Source organism: Myripristis murdjan, chromosome 15 (assembly GCF_902150065.1).
Source record: "Myripristis murdjan chromosome 15, fMyrMur1.1, whole genome shotgun sequence".
Lineage (NCBI taxonomy): Eukaryota > Metazoa > Chordata > Actinopteri > Holocentriformes > Holocentridae > Myripristis > Myripristis murdjan.
The window spans coordinates 11365426-11385091 of NC_043994.1; the positions used below are offsets into that span (position 1 = coordinate 11365426).

Below are 19666 nucleotides of genomic sequence, written 5' to 3' on the forward strand. Positions count from 1 at the left end.
CACAACAGGCTGCATCAGCAGAAATGTCACTGCCCCAAAATACCCGAGGGGGGTACGACTTACTGCACAGAACTCTTCGAAGGATATCCTGCCGTCTCCATCTTTGTCTGCATTGATGATGGTCTTGTCCACGATCTGCTGGAGCTGCGTGTCCTTCAGGTTGTTGCCTACCATCATCTTCAGCACCTGGAAGAGCTCGCCGTTGGAGATGTAGCCGTCCTTGTCCATGTCATAGATCCTGAAGGCGACTGTGGTGAAAGTCATGACAGGAGGGAAGGAAGAGAGAGGGAGGAGCAGAGGCAGACACAAATCTTTATCAGTCCAGCATTATCAGGGTCCAAAATTAACACCAACCAAGGGTCTGTTCTTGTATCTTGATAGGATATTTGACACAATACCCGACTCTATGTGGAAAATTTAATCAAAAACCTGTAGAGTAGCATGTTTCCATGAAAAAGTAAACTATTTTTGCCAGCGAAAATTATCCTCTGTAGGAAAATTCTTTTAGTTTACGAGTCCTTGGCAGGGAACCAAAACAGTAATTTCAGTCACTGCTCACCGCTCATTGATGGAGCAATATGACTTTCAATCTGACTTACAAGATTGGTAGATTGCAGGGGTAGTTTACATTTTAATTTTTTCCACATCACAGTTCTGTGTCGAGAGAGCAAGGGAAGGTGAGACAAACAGAGAGCAGATGAGACGCAGGAGAGAAAAGATCCGGTGGGATTCAGTCCCTCGCCAGCCGCAGACACTTGGGGGAGGTGGTTTGGGGTGACTTGAGAGGTAGGGTCTGCCACCATTGGCCACGTGATTTTAAGTAGTTAGGGTGTTTGAGTGTCTCCAGCTCTACTTACACCGAAGCTTCTGTTCCTTGTCCCCTTTGACGCTGAACTGCGAGACTCCCTCGATGAACTCTGGGAAAAGGAGAGCAACAGTCAGTACAGGGGGTTCACAAAACTGCAGTGCTTATTGTCTATTGTATTTTCCTTTGATTTGCTGTTGAACTATGATGAGGAGACCAATAAGTGAAAATCAAGTTACTGACTTGATTATCAGTTAATTAGGGTTGTTTTCATCTATTAGTCCATATTGAAAGATGCACTAGGGAACATGGTGGGTCCAAATGGCAATGAAAGGTAAGTGTTTGAAAATGCAAAATTTGGCATCCAGATGTGATGTCATTAACAGCTATAGCACACAATGATGATTACCAGCCTGTCTGTTCTGTGATCTCTTTATACCAAAGTGACAAGAAAGGTAAAATATCCATCCTTATCTGGAAAGAGCTCACTGCTGTTGAAGAGACAATTTGTCTTTTGGCTCTTAAGTTTCACTTTATACCTTGTTATGGGTCGAGAACTGTCTTATTAATTTGTAATTAATTTGTGAAAAATGCTATTCTCCAGCGGGAGGGATGAGTCGCTTTTCTCTGTTGCAACCCTGTGTTGTGATTTAGGCTGAGACAGATATGTTCTTACATAAATATCTTGCCTAGTGCATCTTTAAGACAAAGGAGCACAATGGAGGCCCTTTTGCATTATCTTTCTTTCTTTTTTTGTAAAAAACAACTTTTATTAAGATGTTCCAGATGTTTATGATACTCATTGTCAAAGCAGAATGTTTACAACCTTTCTTTCACGATGTAATACACTATAAATAATCAAAATCAACAGACAGCATAATGAAATAACTCTCCAATGTTGTTTCAACAAGTGCTAATCACAGTTCCTACAGTCTCCATTTCAATAATACAAACCTCTATGATAGTGACAAGGTAATTTCAATGTGAGGGCCATATTATTTAACAACTGATGAAAGCTGTTTAAGACAATATCATGATATGTGAGATTAGTCCACAACCACATAAGATATGTATGTTCATGAGACCCCGACCCCTGTGCTCTTTTATTTTTCTTTACAAGAGCTGATTCAGGTATTTTGGAGACTTGTAGGACGTCTGGCTGTATGAAAGCATTTCAGTTTTATTTGATGTATTGCACACCTATAAAATATGGGTGAGTCCACACCCATGCTGCAGAGCCGTCCTACAATAATGAAGCTTTGAGAGAAGAGAGACCACTGGGTCCAAAGTCCCTCGTTATCAAAATCCTTCTTTCTTATTCATGTAGTGCAATTAATGTTTGGTCGATCTCCCAAGACTGGTGCATGTCTCTAAGGCGGGAGAACAACAGACCTATTTCATAACACCTATCATTCAAGGTAAGGCACAATTCGTTGTGATCAGTTCAGGACAGGGATTTTTTTCACTGCTCGAATGCTGGGGATGTCTTTTGCAATTAAAGGTCTCTTATATGACTGAGGTATGAGGTTCTATCATTACTATGAATTTGCAGTTTCGATAAACATTTTGTTCAGTTGATTTCAGTTATTACAGTAAATCAACTTTGAATCAAATTCGGCTACTTCTCAAACGTGTTTCAACTGCCTTGTTTATCGAGCTGGAAAAAAGGCATAAGACATAAACATGGAAGTAAAAAGCACAGATATACTTACACAACGTTAACTTAAACTCACTAAGGCATTTACCATCTGGTTTCAAGGGCTGGCCTCACAAATGTAATCTAAAGCTCAATCTATACAATCTATACTATACAAAGCTACAGAAATCCATAGTATAAAACAATCTTAATATACAGAAATTCTGTGACGATATACGTATGGGTGTTCAGTGTATGTAATATATGTAGAGAGGATACTTATAGCGGATCAATAAGATGCTAGACTAACAACATCAGAGAAACCATACCCAGACACCTATCAGAGACAGTGCTACAAAAAAAAAATGCTAAATTTAATTTTCGTCCTTCTACTATTTGTCAATCTGTTTCTGCATGAATGTCAAGACAAAATCTTGTATGCTGTATTTATTTGATATTATTCTATGAACCAATTCAAAACCTAGTAAAATAAAATCTTAATGGCAATTTCTGGTCACATTAAAATGGTATTTTTCTTGCAAAGTGAGTTAACCATAGTAAATACATTTTTGCGCTGTGTAAGTGCAGTGTATGAAATATGATGAAGCTGTGATCAAATGCCGGACAGCAATGAACTGCTTGTGACACATGCTGTGCCATGCTGACACAGTGTTATGGTGTGCTTACAGTACTTTTTTCAGTGATAAACAATCAGGTTTAACTGGAACAAGGCTGTAAAGTAAAGTGTTGCCCCACACCAGCAGAGTGTACCGCCCACCTTTGAAGTCCACTTCTCCGTTCCCATCCGTGTCGAATATGTCGATGACCCTCTGCACCAGCGGGTTCTGCTGCAGCTCCGGCAACGACATGAACTCCTCCACACTGAGTGAGCCCGAGTTATCTAGGTCGAGTTTCTTAAACCTCTTCCCTAGCCTCTTAATCTCATCAGCATCGACTGGGTAAAGAGAGAGAGAGAGAGAGAGAGAGAGAGAGAGAGAGAGAGAGAGAAGGGGAAGTTACGGATGAAGCATTTACAGCTTGGGCATCTAGCTGGCGTTCTTACCCAGAGCGCCGCTCACTGAGTGTGACAGTAGAATAAGCTTCAATTCTTAACATCAACTACTGCATTACAAGCAGTAAGGTGTACAGCGACATGGTGCCCTGACAAAATTCTGTGAACCTGAGAAAATTCAGCAGGAGAGAAGTGCAAAGAACAGAATAGGGAAAATAGTTGCCAATGAAAGAGGTGTACAAGTATTGGTAGTCAAAAAGAGCTGTTTGAAGCTTTGGTAAAACATTTTCTCAGATTGAATGAGAATTACATTCACTAATACAGCAGGTATTTATGCAAAATATGCATGTATATAGATCTTCTCACTACTGCCTGCATAAACTGCTCTCATATATCTCATATAGTATCCCGCACTACAAGTAGGTCAAGGACGCCACTTCCGGCCTGCGCAGGCCTAAGCTAACTGCACCATGCTGCAGACCCACAGTAACCACAGAACATGTTGTTCTACTCATATGCAGAGGGGCTTCAAATCAGTGCAACAATACTATAAACTTCTGTTCCTAGATTGCCAACATTATGCACAGCCAATAACAAGGAGTGCAAAGGTCAGAGTCACAGCTCCATGACAACATTTCTGTGGCCCTTGAAATGATAGAGAAGAGCAAGGGAAAGCAAGGGAATTAAGAGCTGTGGAGAAAAAAAGAGGGAGAAAGAGAATGATAATGGATATATAAACAAAACAAATAGATACAACTTCTGCAAACTTACAGCTATTCTTGGTTGCTGGTTCAGTTTTGCCACTATAGAGATGTACCTTCTGTTCCCCTGCCATCACTACAACAACCCGCGCAAGTTGGGTGGTAAACTGAACAAAGGCAAGAGGTAATCCGGAAACAACAACATAGCCGGTTGTTAATTACTATATAAGCTCATTCACGCACAGTCACGTGATGTCATTGTCCAACTGTGAACTACCAGGACCTCTAATCTGAGGTCCTAAATGATATTAAGCTATCTATTAATGTTTACATGGCTAAACAGGGTCAGGAAGGAGGGAGATGGCAGATTTACAAGAATTCAGTTCATTTCTATTTTGCCTTACTGATCTGCAATGCGGCAGCTGAATTAGAGAAATGACAGGAAAAGATAAGAGTTTATTGAAAAGTAAGCTGTGCTACAGAGGAAAACTTAATGACACAACTGCCAAGAATGGGGAAGAAAGGAAGGAAAAACATATGTGAGAGCTGGAGAAATGCCTTATTCACATCCTATTTGATTCACAATGTATGCCAGCTTGTGGATGTTAAAACCATGTAAAACACACATTGTCCAGCTCAAGTCTGATCACTCTCCCATGTGTTGCTGCATTAGAAAAAGAACAATGAGTTACAAGTACGACATCGGCCTGTGGCCTTAAAGTAGAAAACAAAGCAGCCCAACAACATACTGATTCAAATTAGAGGAACTGTACGAAACTTTACAATTTAAACAAACAAGCTACGGTTACAATAGAATAGCGACATTGAATTACAGACTGAGGTGTCAAGTTGCATCGATACTACATATACTAAAAACACTGGTACTGGTATTGTTTAGAAAATCTTTGCATTAACTTAGTACATGAGTATTGATTCTTGTGGCACCCCTACTGTACATTTGGATGTGGGCTTTCCAACAACATAACCCAGTAAGATGGCAGCCCGTACTTCTTCTTCCTCTAATATGATGTGAAGGCAGCAAAACAGAGAGACACTGACATTGTGGCAAATGTAATTTGATCTTAACTGGCCTAATCACTTTTATTCTTACATTTCATTCTGTTGTTATTGTTGTTGCTGCACTTGTATATGGTCAAACCAATAAAGCTTCATCAAACTGAACTGAACTGAACTGAGAGAGCGACAAGAGAGTGAGAGAGAGAAAAAGCAAGAGAAAGAGACAGAGATAGAGACAGGTGTGGGTTGTGTTTTGGGTTTCAAGGTTCGGATATGCAGTGCTACATTAGCCCGATGACTAATCAGAAAACAGAGGGATGGCTGTGTGAGTGTGGTGGAGGAGTAGGGGAGAGAAAATGGAGAGAAAGAGAGAGAGAGAGTGAGAGAGAGAGAGAGAGAGAGAGAGAGAGAGAGAGAGATGGATGCAACCACAGCAGCACATTCCTGTGTGTTGGTCATGACTGAGGAATATAGGAGTTAAGAGCTTTATATAATCTACTGAAGTCTACTGTCCCGCTGCACTGTACATGAGGTTCTGATGTCCCTCTACTTTGTGCATCAGTGTGCGCTGTGAAGCCGTATAAGCTGTTGATGCATAGCTACACCACTGTTCCCAATATACTTCACAAATGAAGCATTTCTCGCGTTATCTTCTTCTACAGGGCGGCCTTTTTCATTTTACTGTAAAATCACATATTGTTTGGCTTTTAGGAAAGTGATTGCAATGAACAGACGTTTTCATGAAGATTTTAGATTCAAGCATTTAGGTTTCTAGTTTAGTTTCAGACGTCAATCTAAGACGCAAATATCCAAATTGTGTAATAGTCGAGTCCAGTCGATTACTTTTCGTCTCCAGAACACATTTACTGCACCGTAAGCTTCACCTCAAATGGTAGCTACTACAAAATAGGAAAACCATGCCTTTTTTCACTGAATTTAAGCATATTTTTAACATCTCTATATGTATAAGGTAGATGTTTAATCATCAGGGACTCTTCAATACGATACAGTTAATGATACTTGGGTGCCGATTCGATATGTCTTGCGATTCTATAATTATTGTGATTTCGCAAGTATTGCGGTTCAACATCCAATTTTGTGCGATTTTAGACAAAGTTTAATTTTACAATCATTGTAATTAATAAATAAAGATGACAAATAATTTTTAAATAAATAAATAACAAACTAAATTAAATAAGTAAAAAAGTTTGAATTAAAAAATTAAAAGATAAATAAAAATAAAAATAAAGGAATTACAGTAAGACAATAATAATACACAGTCACATACTACATGAATGTATTTTCTGTATATTTTGGTGCAACTAATGAAACAGTTATTAATTAGCTTCAAAATTAACACAAAATACTGATTCAGGGTCAGCACAGTGATATAAAAACTATCAAAAAAGGAGATTTGTGCAAAAAAAATTGGCCAAAAGTAAAACTTTTCCATATGAAATGGTTATTTCACTTTCTTCATCCTTGCTTAAAGTAAATTACTGCATAACAATTGTAAAACTGTGAAACTGATTTTTCCTTACAGTAAAATCATGGCATCAAAATATCAAACTGATGCACCCCGAAGCGCAACTTATGTATCTTGGATGGTTATAAACTTCATATTCATCTCCATAGTGAAACATCAATACCTGATGCATTGAAAAACAGGATTTCCTTTTTTTGGCAAAAAAAATCTGATTAATTTCTGATGAGAGATTGCCAGTTTCCGGCCTTTTTATGTTTGTGATCACATCCCAGTGAATGTACACAGAAGCACACACAAACGCAGACATACAAAGCTAATCAACGCCACAGGGTTTCTGTCCTGTGGACCAAGTCCACTAGGTGTGAGTTATCAGAGCCGAGCACACGGCTGTCCTGTAACACAAAACACTTCCTTATCAGCAGCCTCCTGTTTCCTGTTCACAGCCAGATGACACCAGCCTGGCTCATAACAGCTTAGTCTGTACATGGAGCATCGGTCCAACAGTAGATAAGGAGCTACAGTCCACATACTGGGGTTAGTACCAAGTAAGGGTCCATTTACACCACTGTCAAAAACACCCACCACTAAGGACACCTAACGCCCTCCACTTCATTTGTTTCATGAAGAAGTACAACTAGTAGAAGAGCATGTAGCACTAATCCAATCCACTTCAATCACAGAACTTTGTTTTGTGATCCAGGGTTGGCTTTTTGACACACAATATAAGACTTCAGTGGGAGGATATTGTGCAACTACAAAACAGCAAAAAAATTAACTTATTAAAGAAGTACAAGTCTCTCTTCTTCTTCTAAACACTTGCTGATATAAAGTAGACTTCAGGTTACACGTTTCAAATGAAAGATATAAAAGTTTTTCTTGCTTCTGAGAAGATGTGTGAAGGACAGGTGGATCAATTATGCATGATGTGAGGGAATGCAAGACATCTATGCATCATTGGTATTGATGTCTTGCTAATTCAGACACGCAGTTTGGGGTTACTGGACAAAATGATTGATAAAATTCTCCTTTTCCCATCATTTGATTAGTACAGGCTTTTGTGTGTGGAAAAAATGCAGAGAATCACAAGAGTTTGCTTTAAATTCATATTACTGTCATGTTACTGAGGGCTATTGCGTCAGACTTTAGTCTTGGTGAAGTCTCTGATAGGGATATTCCATTTCAGCCCAGTATCTGTGCGCCCCTACAGCTATTCATAAGATGCAACTGGAGCTTTGCTGTTGTGAAAATGTCTTCCAGATAAATAGTACAAACATTTGCCTAAAGTAGTGCAGTAAAAACAGATGACCTGACCTCCTTGAAGCACATATGGTGTCTGCCTTTGGTATAAAATGTTAACAAAGTAAGTGGGAGAGCACCAAACAAACCAAACAATTCCGACAGCAGGGCCTGCGCTTCTTTGACTTTCAAGTGAATCAATTCAGGGACATGGATTTCCTTCAAATTCAAACACTGAAAGCCTTCCAGCATGAAAAGGTTACCACATCCAACCGGCGGCACAGAGTAATCTGGATTGGGGGGAGGGGGGGGTGAAAGGGAGAGTAGGCAGCAGTTCTCTTTTCTGTTGGCCAATAACTTTATATAATGAAAAGGCACTTGTAAACAAAAAAACAGGATGCCACTCGATGTGCTTTGCTGCTTGCTGAATGAGACGTGATGGGATAACTCAGGTACTCCAGAAATGGAGAGCTCAACTTGAACTTGAAGCACTTTGAGGTTCTGCATGGCTCGATAGGTTGAACACAGCAGCAACACTAACAAGATTAGCAACTGGATTCAACAGACAGAGAAAGACACCATCGCCACCAGGGTTACAGGTTCCATCCCCACTGTGACCACCCATGTTAAATATGTATACCATCATAATACTGTAATTTAAAGTACTATAATAAACTTGAAATAAAAGTCTCCACCAAACAGCAGATGTAAGCGTTATTCCTTTACACCAGTTCACTGTCACAGTCTGACTTCCTTTTACTGCTACACAGCCAAGCCGGTGGAATTGGGCTGAGCACAGATGCAAAATCACTCTGACATTTACAACACAAACTTCAGTGTCGGTGCCGAGCAGGGAACATTTGAATGCCGTGCCCAGATCCCTCTTTGAAAAAAGTGGAGTTGCCAAGTGAGTAGGTACATGTATTATTCATGCTAGCAAGGACGACAGCTTCCTCGCAGACCGAGTCCCCTTCTCAGTCTCGAACCAACAAGTTTTGCGTCTGCCAGCATCATAGACAGACGTGCTACCAGCTGAGCCAAATTAGAATGTGGTCTTAATTTGGATCAATGATAGTACTTTACCGGACTTCTTCAACTTTGTATGATATTGCACTTTCTGAAAGATTAGATGAAAGGGAACCACTTTCTGAATTGCATAACCCAAAGGTTTATGGCTCCTATGTAAGCCACACTGGAAAATGTTGCTGCAAATTTTGAGGGCGTCTTGGTTCCATTATGTGATGTTTTTCCTGATGAAACAGGACATTAAGGCAGGACATAACATGAGAAGGGTCCAAAAGTAAGGAAGGAAACTGTTTTATTTGATGAGAGGGGCAAAAGAGTGAGATTGTTCATAATAATAATGGCTTTTACTGTTTCAAATTGTATGCATGCTTCCTGGTAAAGGATGAAGTCACTACTAAAGATTCCCCAGGCTTTCTATGAAATAAAACTAATGAGAATTTGTGAAATAACATTTTTGCAATTTTTTGGCCTAAATTGTCAAGAAGTTGTATGGTATTACAGAATACTGTTTAAGTTGTTTTTTTTTTTCAGTGTGACTTCAACACAGCCTCCATCAAAAATGTCCAGTAAAAGTAAGAAGAATACTGTTGTCCTTTGATCCAACTAAACAACAATTTCAATCAATTTGGCATACATTTCAGGCTTGAAATGCTAGATTACTAATATTGTAAACAGTCAATAGCTAGGGTACTTCCACATCAAACATGTTTGGAGCAATTTAATTGAACTCCTTTAGTTTGATTAGTCTGGCCAGGTGAGAACAACACCATTGGAAAGCAGGTGGCATCAAAAGCACCACCCAGATACCTGAAAATATGAGTCTCAGCCCTCTAACAAAACAGCACTCTAACAGAGTGAGAACATAATCTGAAACAACTACAGTCCCTAAAGTCCCTAAACACAAGGTTGTAATGGCCCAGAGAGACAAATGTTTACATCTGATAGCCAGCAGTTACTCCTGTTTGGAAAGCCTGGCATAACACAATGAAGGTCAAACTTCTCCATGTAATGAACTGAGGAGCACAATTTCCAGCCTGTTGAAATAACGCACAAGAGTACTGAAATCTTCAAGCTGATTAGGAGGAGCCTAAGGAAAAGAGAGCCTAAAGACGAGTGGAGCAATGCCAATGTTAACCCTCTGAAACCTGAACAGTCATCTGAGTTCTTTCAAACACTAGGGAAGAGAGCAACTGAGCAAATTAACATGAAATGACCTGAGAATAAGAAACAAACTAGTAAGAAAATGAGTTGGAAATTAGCCATTTTTTTAAAGTGATGGAAATTTATTTTTAAAATTACCAAACAAATAAATAAATAAATAACAACAATTATCATAATAATAATAATAAAATCATACATTTAACATTAAATTCCAAGCAAGTTACCAAATTTATTCCCCAAAAAATTAAAAATAGAAAAAGAAAAAAAAACTGTTCAGAGGATTAAATAAACAATTCAGGAGGTGCCCTGGTAGCTCAGCTGGTAGAGTGCGTACCACTTGTTAAGGCTGATCACAGCATCCTGAGTTCAAATCTGACCTCAGGCCATTTGCTGCATGTCTTCCACCCTTCTCTCTCTCTCTCTCTCTCTCTCTCTCTCGATCTCTCACTCTCAACTGTCAAATAAAGGAGAAATGCCAAAAAAATAGTCGTTAAAAATAAATAAATAAAATCTTTCAAAATGAAAGCCCGCTCACAGGCTCCTGGATTTCAAAGGGTTAAAGTGGAAACACTATGACGTAAAGTTAACAGGGACTGAAATCAGGTTTGTTTTAACTCCCACTGGCCACCAAACTGACAAAAGCCTGTCCAGTAAAAGGAGCTACTTGTAAGTCCATGTGACTTTTGTTTACAAGCCCTGGTTCACTTGCAACTTGCCCCTGTGAGCCTTAAGAAACAAATAAAAATGCAACAGTATACTTTCCCACTATGCCTCAGATAAAAGTAACACTTTGTGAGATTACACACCAAGAGGTGTCACAATATCCAAGCAATAGCTGTAACAAATATTGCTGTATCCCTAAAATGTAAAGACATTAGAGCCAAGGAGCAAATAACCACTGACAGAGGAAGCAAATGTTACACAAAAACTGTCTTAGGGGAAATCTATCCAACATCAAATCCAATTGTGTGATCACAGCATCCGATGGTGAGCCTTTTCTGAGAGGGCTGCACAGTTGTAGAGGTTCCTCACACTGCTATGCTAATGAGCAGCTCTGAGGGAGACCCAATGTAACTGTGAGATGATTATGATAATCTCATATACTCCACCGCAGAGCACCACACACACACACACACACACACACACACACACACACACACACACCTCTTTTTCATAAATGCTAACCCTCAACTGTGTTACTAGGCAACTGGAACCCGCTAGCCCCCCAAACTAGCCCACACACACACACACACACAGGAAGGAAGGGAACACATTCAAACAACTGTTCATATGTTGCATGCGTGGAAACAAATACATATGGAGATGAGGGATGCATGCACTAATTGTGAAATTCTGGGCCAATATCGGTACCGATGTTTGAAAGAACAATTTGGCCGATAGTACTGAAATGATTTATTTAAGTATTTTAGGCCTTCATTATACTATCTTTGAATGAGCACAAATTCCATTTTTAAAAAATTTATGAATCATTTATGATGCTTTTCTAGTCCGCTATACAACTACCTACTCCCACAAATCTCTCCTTCAAACAAATGTAGCTTACTTAATTCTAGTTTCTTGCCAAAAACAAAATTTTGCAAGACTCCATTTGGAAACATCATGAAAGCATCATTTATCTTTGCCCAATACTCATTTATACTGGATAGAGCCTGAATGCACCATAATGTAACTTGATGTAACCGCTAATGATATTAAGGAGCCATCTCAGTGAGACCCAGGTTTTGGGAAACTGTGACCCTGTTCCAACTCAGATTCAGATATCAGTACTCATCTTGGTTCAGTCCTGACTTGTAGGCCGACTCAGACCCGAAGATGCAAACTCCTGGTGTTGGTGGTCCATTTCTGTTTTTCACGTTATTCTGTGACAGTGCCTCTGTTTACTCTCTCTAAATAGCGCAACATGTTTTCCTCTGACAGGGTGAATGGTCAGTAATGCGGCAACATTTCAAGAGTTATTATAGTTTTCACAGGTCTCATGCCTCAGTCAACTAAGGGGACAGCCAGTGATTACGAACAGCAATAGCAAGAGAAGAGACGCAATACATGCTCAGTCAATTCAATGTCACTTTCTAAGTGACACGCATCATAATATTGATAATAAATCCCCCAAAATCCCCTTTTGTCCTTTAAGATGTTTGTCTATCAAAAACGCATTTTTCCATCAACATGAGACCATTGGTCTCGAGTCCTGGACAAAACTGGCCAGATAAATATTGGCCATTGCCATCAGTTAATGTCATCCCATTAGCTAATAGGCCAAAAACCAATATTCCTCCAACAAATTGGTGCATCCATAATGGAGATGACATGTGCATTTAAGCCATGAGACACACACAATAAGCATTAGTTTACTTTGCCCAAAAAACTAATGTACATAAAGACTGGCCAAATGGCCCTTCCTCTGCTCTACTGTCCACTGCAGGTCTCGCACAGAACATTCATACTGTATGAGTTTTTGTTAGCCTGTATCATGCATGTTAATATCTACCATACTGTTTCTACACAAAGTACAGACAGAGTTGCATGCATTTAACTGTTAATAAAGGGACTGTGATTTTCACAATAACTCTTAAGGAAGAAAAAACTTGGGATTCAAGAGTCACTCCACTAGTTCTAATGTTTTAACAAGCCGAGATTTAAAAAATAAATAAATAAATAAAATATACTAAGTAACAAAAGGGAAACGGATGTAACAACTAAGATAACATGAACTAGCCAGGAAAAAGAAACATGACACAGATTTACCACTTTGAAGTTGAGAGGCTGACCTCTAATCCAATGAACATCCGCTCATTTGTTATGACTAGAAAAACAAGGCCAGAGCTGATCACATTCACCTCATTTCCATTTTTTGTTTTTAAATTGGTGCAGAAGAGATCTCAGCATCTGAACTTTGGGTGACATCATCCCATCAGCAGCCAATCAAATGCTAGTCTTACTAAATGTTCCACTCATCGCTCCAAAACTGCAATCAACAAGCTCAAGCTGGCCACCAGACAGTAGCACAGCTCTGTGGCTGCCAGCCACGTGAAAGTGCCACTGGCTTTTCCTCCCATTTTTTGTTTTGTTAATTATAAAACACAATGTTCCCAAAATGTCATTAACGAATTTGTCCTGCTCAGCGTTCTCAGCTCTCAACAACTCGTCCTGCACATTAGTGGAGCCATGTGACTGCATTAACATAGCCAACCTGGACCCAGGCAAGAGGGGGTGGGGTGGAGGGGTGGGGGAGGTTGATTCAGGGAGAGTGAAACGCAGTTGGCGGGTTGGTGATAATTACAGCCCAGGCCCTGCTGTATATGGTACCACACCCACACACACACATACACACAGGCAAAAACATGTGAGGATGGGTAAACAAGAGAAGGTTGCATGCACAGCCTAGTAATTACACTGGGAGATTGACACATGACACCGTGCCAATTAGCATAATGGGGTTTTATTGAGCCAATGAGGGTGGAGTGTAGTCTAGGTAACATATTGGAGGACACCAGTGGGTCAAAGACAGATGACAAGATGTCAATTCACAATTCATAAGCCAGTATTCAGCCAATGGTATCATAAATTGCATTTGTATTATACACTTTTATATACTTACTTGTACAGCCTAACAACTAGCTAAAGAAGTATTTGTAAACAACATGAAATTTTTCAAAAAAAATTTTTGGAAAATTCTGCAGGACGACAACATACTTGCATTTGCTCTTAGTTCAAACAAAACTAAACTGAGTTCAGACTGAGATGCTGCACAACTTAAAATTGGTGAAGTGTTTTCACGTCACAATGAAATGAGAAATGCCTTTTTCTCTTTGTTCCATGCCATGATACATGTATTTAACCATAAATGCCAGCAAACTGAATTTTTTTTTTACTACTCCACTCAACCTCAGAGCTTGAATGGAGTCGATGGTCTTTCCCATTCAAATCAACATTCCTGGATGGTCAGAGCGGCTGCCATTTTTATGTGTATCGTTGCCATGGTACTGGACTATCTAGCCAAGCATCCATATAAAGCCACTTAAAGCAAGTCACTGACTCTCTGAGGCAAGAGGTTTTGCAGTGAGGACCAAAGCAGCGGAAAGGTGTCTCGCATTACTGCCAGCAGCCGTTTAAAGTGAACATACACCTTTCTTCTACACTATGACAGTTTACAACATTTAAAGAGTTATATTAAGTAAAACGTATGTCTGATGATGCTTGCCAGCTAGGTTTGCTAGTTTGAGTTGGGTTAATAGAAGAAGGAGAATCTTTCCTTATGTTATGCTCACTGCTGCTGATGTCAGATTTCAGCCGCCTCAGTGCTTGTGTGACACAGCAGGAAACTCAGATAAAAACGTTACCAATCCTGCTTTCAGGCTACAGTTCAACATGTCTGCACATTTCACAAGCAAGTGTGCCACACTTTATGGCCCTACTGACTCATCACCATAGCAAAGCACTATAGTATCCATTTTATTCTATGCCAGCTGAACGACCACAGCAAACAGTACAATGACCAATCTGTTCAATTCAGGTTCTGTGGTGGTAAGTATAATCCTAACAATTATTTCCTGGCGTAAGTCTGAAAACAACACTTGTACAGAAAGACTGTCTTGGAAAAGTCACAGAGGGACAACCAGCAAACAAGTGTCAGCAGCTAGGCCTGTCTGGTGTTCACATCAGGTAGGCACAGAGCACACCACGGTGAACCTGCAGCTCTGGAAATCAGGTCATTTTCGGGTCTAAAAAAAGAGGTGTGCACATAGACACACTCTCCTCCTCTCTCCCTCTCTCTCTGTCAGTCTTCTCTCATTTAGGCCACTGATAAGAAGAGGCTATACAGCAGAGTGTGTGTGCTGTAGACGAGAGCTCCAGCCCTCGGTGCATTAGGCTGATTGCTCACACCGACACTGGAAGCATTTTGCTAATGTACAGCCTAGAGGATGAAGCGACGTGGCACACCGTTGTCACACACACACACACACACACACACACAGATATGTGTGTGTGTGTCTATGTGTATATATCTATATCTATATCTATATAGATATAGATATAGATATATATGTAGCCATGCCGTCATCAGAAAACCCCCAACCCGAGCACCCCATTTCCCAGCCCCCTCCTGGAGGCTCTGGCTCCCACCCTCAGGGAAACCCCTAGCAACAAGGAACTCCAGTAAGCTGCCCGCCGTTTATTTTGGGCGGCTGCAGACAGGGCCTGCGATGGTTTCAGGCACTCTGCTGCATTTCTCTGTGAGAGCATGATGTGTCGGGGGGGGATTCGTGTGTGTCCGTATGTGCAGGGTGAAGAGAGCAGTTGAGCCGAGTGGGCGCGTGCATGCACTTCAGCAAAGTGTGTGTGTGTGAGGAGGTGTGCGTGTGTGTGTCTGCGTGGTTATGTGTGTCTAATTATGCACGGTACCACAAGTAGGCCATTAAATTTTGCCTGATCTAAGCTCGGCTAAGCCAGCAGCGCTGAGACACTGCACTGACAAGAGGATATAGGCCTATCTAAAATCTATCCTCAAGCACAGAGCAATGCCCCTAATTTCCAAATCCATCTTAACAAGATCACAGTGATGAAGGAATGAACAAACTCATATTCTGAAATGCACTTGATCCGTCATGTCTGTATAATGCTAATTTCGTACACATCAACAGACTTGACTGATGTGTGGGCACAGGAGAGTGGGTTTGTAGGTTGCTGGTTCACGTCTCATTTAGGGGGCAAAGGCTGAGGTGCGGCAGGGTGAATCTATCTGACCAGGCCAGAGCTAATTTCTCATGGCCAATGCCTGCCTGTCCAAGCACTTGATGAGCTGAACAGCTGTTGTGTCGGTGGAGGGTGAGAGAGACAGCGAGAAAAGCAAAGAGACAGGGAAAGACGAGGAGAAGTACTGTTGTAATTTTGAAAATCTTTCCCCAAATGAAAAATTAACATGAAGTTAATCCACATACATATTTCTGCTGCAGGAATTAGGTGCAAATGCTGTATGTAATATATGTGCTTGTTACAAATTCAGACAGCGGGATATTAATAATGAAAATGATGGCTATCACATGTCTTCAATGAATGTGTTTTACTGATTTAAGGGTTAGTGTTGGCGTCACATTGTCATGGTTTTGTTCATGTTTCACTGCGATTTCTTACCAATAAAGCACCTTTGAATTCAAATCTGAACTGACATACAAAGGGAGAGACAGAAGCACAAAAACAGTAAAACGCAGAGAGCGGCAAAGACAAAAACAGTGAGACAAAGAGACTGAGAGAGAAAGATAAATGGAGAGAGAGACAGAGAAGCTGTAAATATCCCACACTGAATGATGTGGTCCTTGATGGCTTCAGGTCAGGGTCACGCATCCTACCAATCCACTTCCCCTGACCATGGTGGCATAATCCTCAGGGGCATGCCTAGAGGGCCTCACAGGCCAAGGTCCTGTCCCCCATGATGTTACAATAGTGCAAACCAAGTATAGTTGGGCCAACTCGGCTCACGGCTCTGCTCACTCTCAAACACGTGTCATTTGAGCACACTGGGGTGGTTTGAGTTTCAATACTATATACACAAAAAAATAATGAGACACAAATATTGAGACACAGGTGAGCTGAAAATGACATATCCTTTTTAAGAGACTTCAAATATGTAAACTAAGCCTTCTATTGTTGCTCTATTGTTGTTACTCTGAGCTGACCCAAAGGATACAAATAGAATAGAGAGCCTTTCGTGCCATTGTTTTGCAAATACAATGAAATTAGGGGCACTACAATGAAATTAGGAGTGCTAATCCTGGTTGATGCATCGAAAAACACAATAAACATTACAACATAAGTCCTAATGTAGATATATAACTAAATAAATATATAAATAAATAAATATAAAAGACACAATCGTCTGTTCTTGACAAGATCACTTCTCAGTATCTTGTTCTTTATGACAAGTGGACGAGTATACTTCTTAAAATGATTTCTACCCATTAGATGATAAGGACATGTTTAAGAAAAGCTGGGTTCTATGTGGCTCCCTTCATCCATAAAAGGCTGGTAAAACGGCAGTGCACCATGTTTGTGTGATATGGTCTTAGACGAACTGCGATGTGATACATGGATGTGTTTTGTAAGGCCATGTGGGCCGGGCATCTAGAATGCAAGACACCGAAACGAATTCAAATCAAATCATCCTTGCATAAATGGTGTTGCTAAACACTATCCTCTTTTTAAATGTGCAATGATCACTTTAAAAAGATGACATTTTGACGCATCAAATCAATATACATTTGCCTTCAGTAAAATGCTTGTTAGCATTCTTCACTGACACCAATATCAACACAAAGGGATACTAACCAAATGAATTCAGGACAATGTTAAGACAAACAGAGGAGCTCTTGACAAGTGCATAGTGAGGGACAACTACATTTCAAAATGTCATGTTCAGTGATGGTGTAGTGGATAAGTCTCACATCCTCAGACCTAACTGTACCGCTGCGGGTGCAGGACCTTTCAATCCTTTCCCACTGTCTGTTTTGCTTTAAAGCACAGTCTGATGATTGTGGCAAAAATGATAATCCAGATTATTTGTCTAGAGCTTGTAAACATGTTGACATTTATTCATCTTAAATCTCAACTATCTTTAACTATTGCTGGTGTTGATACCCAAATCTATGATTAACTGTAGAAACAGTGATCAATATCCAACCGAGTAGCCCTAACTAATTCTACAAATATAATATATAATGTTGAAAGGTGACAAGGAAAACTGAAACAGTGCCATGGTTGTGAGGTAGGACCTTCACTAAATAAAGAACACTCGTAGTCTCAATGCTCATTAAAGAATATAGCAACGGGCCCCCTTTAGCCTGATTCTTCCAAACCTCCTGTGTAAAACATGACACTTGCATGAGAACAAACCCGGGAGAAATCAGTGTGTCTCATGGGTTTTATAACAACATGAGGCTGAGGTATCAGGTGATTCTCTGCTTTTGCTGTGTTATCGTCAGGTACTGAAGGGTGAAGGGGTGGAAGAAATATGAGTCATTCCTTAAGTTCTCCTACTTCTGAATACTCAGAAGCTAAAAGATGTCCGCTAATCAGACATCTCACAAACACGACCATGAACACAATCAAAGAGCTCCACTATTCAAAAAAGCCATCACGCCTACGCTTACAAAATTATTGAGAGCAATAAATGAAAACCAGGTAGTGGCACTTTTTAAGGACAGCGGGTAATGTAATTCCATGGTGGACAAAAATGTAACATTTGTCTGAACTGGATCCTCTGTGCTTTAGAAAACAATTAACTTAATGTTGTTAAAATGGATGTACAGAACTCTGTAACAGAGCTAGTCGATTGCATCAGCTACTCTTTCAGAGAAGTGTTACTCATTTGAACAAAATCAAGCCCAGAACAATGGCAGCAAACAAACACTCATAATACTTACAGTGTGAGCACATCTCCAGAGGGTAACTTGCTTCATTTCCCTGGAGAGATAAACAGAGAGAGAGACGTGTCAGCCACTGTTACAGCCCAAGACATTTCAACAGCACAGGAACAGGATCACAGAAATTGTGTTCAATATCTATCAAGTATTAGCTGAGGAAACTAACCTAATTTTGAGAAACATGGCAAAAAACACAATTATGGCTATAACACAAAACTCAGAAAAAAGTTAAATCTTCTTGTAGGCAATTCTTGTATTCTTATAGAGCTGTTTCTAAATCGGTGCAGACAGCAGAAAACTGCATGCAGTCACATTTCAGCTCCTATCTGGACTGCATGGATTTGTGGTACGAAATCGGATCCCAAGGCATGTGGCCTATATGTGACTCATATTTGAAATCTCGAATCTCAATGCGACGGCTTTGCCACAACAATAAGTAAATCTTACATCATTCACCTGCGCCACAACGGCTTAGCTGAACAAACATCGGCGCGAAGGACAACAACACACAACAATGGAAAGAAAACAAACTTGTCTGGTAATTTGAAAGACTCCTCATTTCTGTCAAAACTTGAAAGCAGACAGCGATAACTGAAATGAGTTCAAAACAAACAGGTGTAAAAGCATGAGATAAGTATAGGTACAAAAAACAGATGCAACATCTTTTGTGATTGTCATGTGCCTTTTTAGCATGTCTGTCAGTTTAAATTGGTGTTGGATGTGGGTTACATCCTAAAATAAATACAGTCGGTCATCCAAAAGAACAGATATGAAGAGCACTTTGGAACTGAGCACGAAGGTCTACAATGTGAATCGTCTCAGACAGGGTGTGTTAATTCTGGCACGTTTGGTCATGAGTTCACCACAAGGTAAAATTTAGGTCCCAAGTAACTAACAACCAGTGGCTGCAGACTTAACACACATACAGTGGATTACCTTCTCCATCTGAACTAACAGAAAAAGGTCACATTTTAGCCTGCAAATGGAAGAAAATATCTTATGTATTAAATGTTGTGGTTGAGGCCACAATTAGAGAGTACCTCATAAATACCTCTTCCTTACTGTTAATGTTTAATAATGCTTAATGTTCCCCTTCTTATTATTTCATCAGCGATCAACTGTTTTCTTTATGCTTCACTCATTTGCTC

The 19666-nt window shown here is 40.1% G+C and overlaps 1 protein-coding gene across 3 annotated transcripts in view; it reads right to left on the reverse strand.

Annotated features, from left to right (window-relative positions):
- Positions 1-19666, reverse strand: part of ppp3r1a (protein phosphatase 3, regulatory subunit B, alpha a) — a 35209-nt gene that overhangs the window by 4980 nt on the left and 10563 nt on the right. Inside the window, exons 1-5 of one of the 3 annotated variants that reach the window (XM_030071171.1) lie at positions 18685-18834; positions 18519-18558; positions 3220-3396; positions 858-917; positions 64-248 (exon numbers count right to left, since the gene is read on the reverse strand). In XM_030071171.1, the coding sequence (XP_029927031.1) occupies positions 64-248; positions 858-917; positions 3220-3396; positions 18519-18531 (435 nt within the window). In that variant the 5' untranslated portion in view covers positions 18532-18558; positions 18685-18834. Of the gene's footprint in view, positions 1-63; positions 249-857; positions 918-3219; positions 3397-4224; positions 4500-18518; positions 18559-18684; positions 18835-19666 lie in introns of those variants that run through there. The other 2 variants (XM_030071169.1, XM_030071170.1) reach the window with 2 other exon arrangements.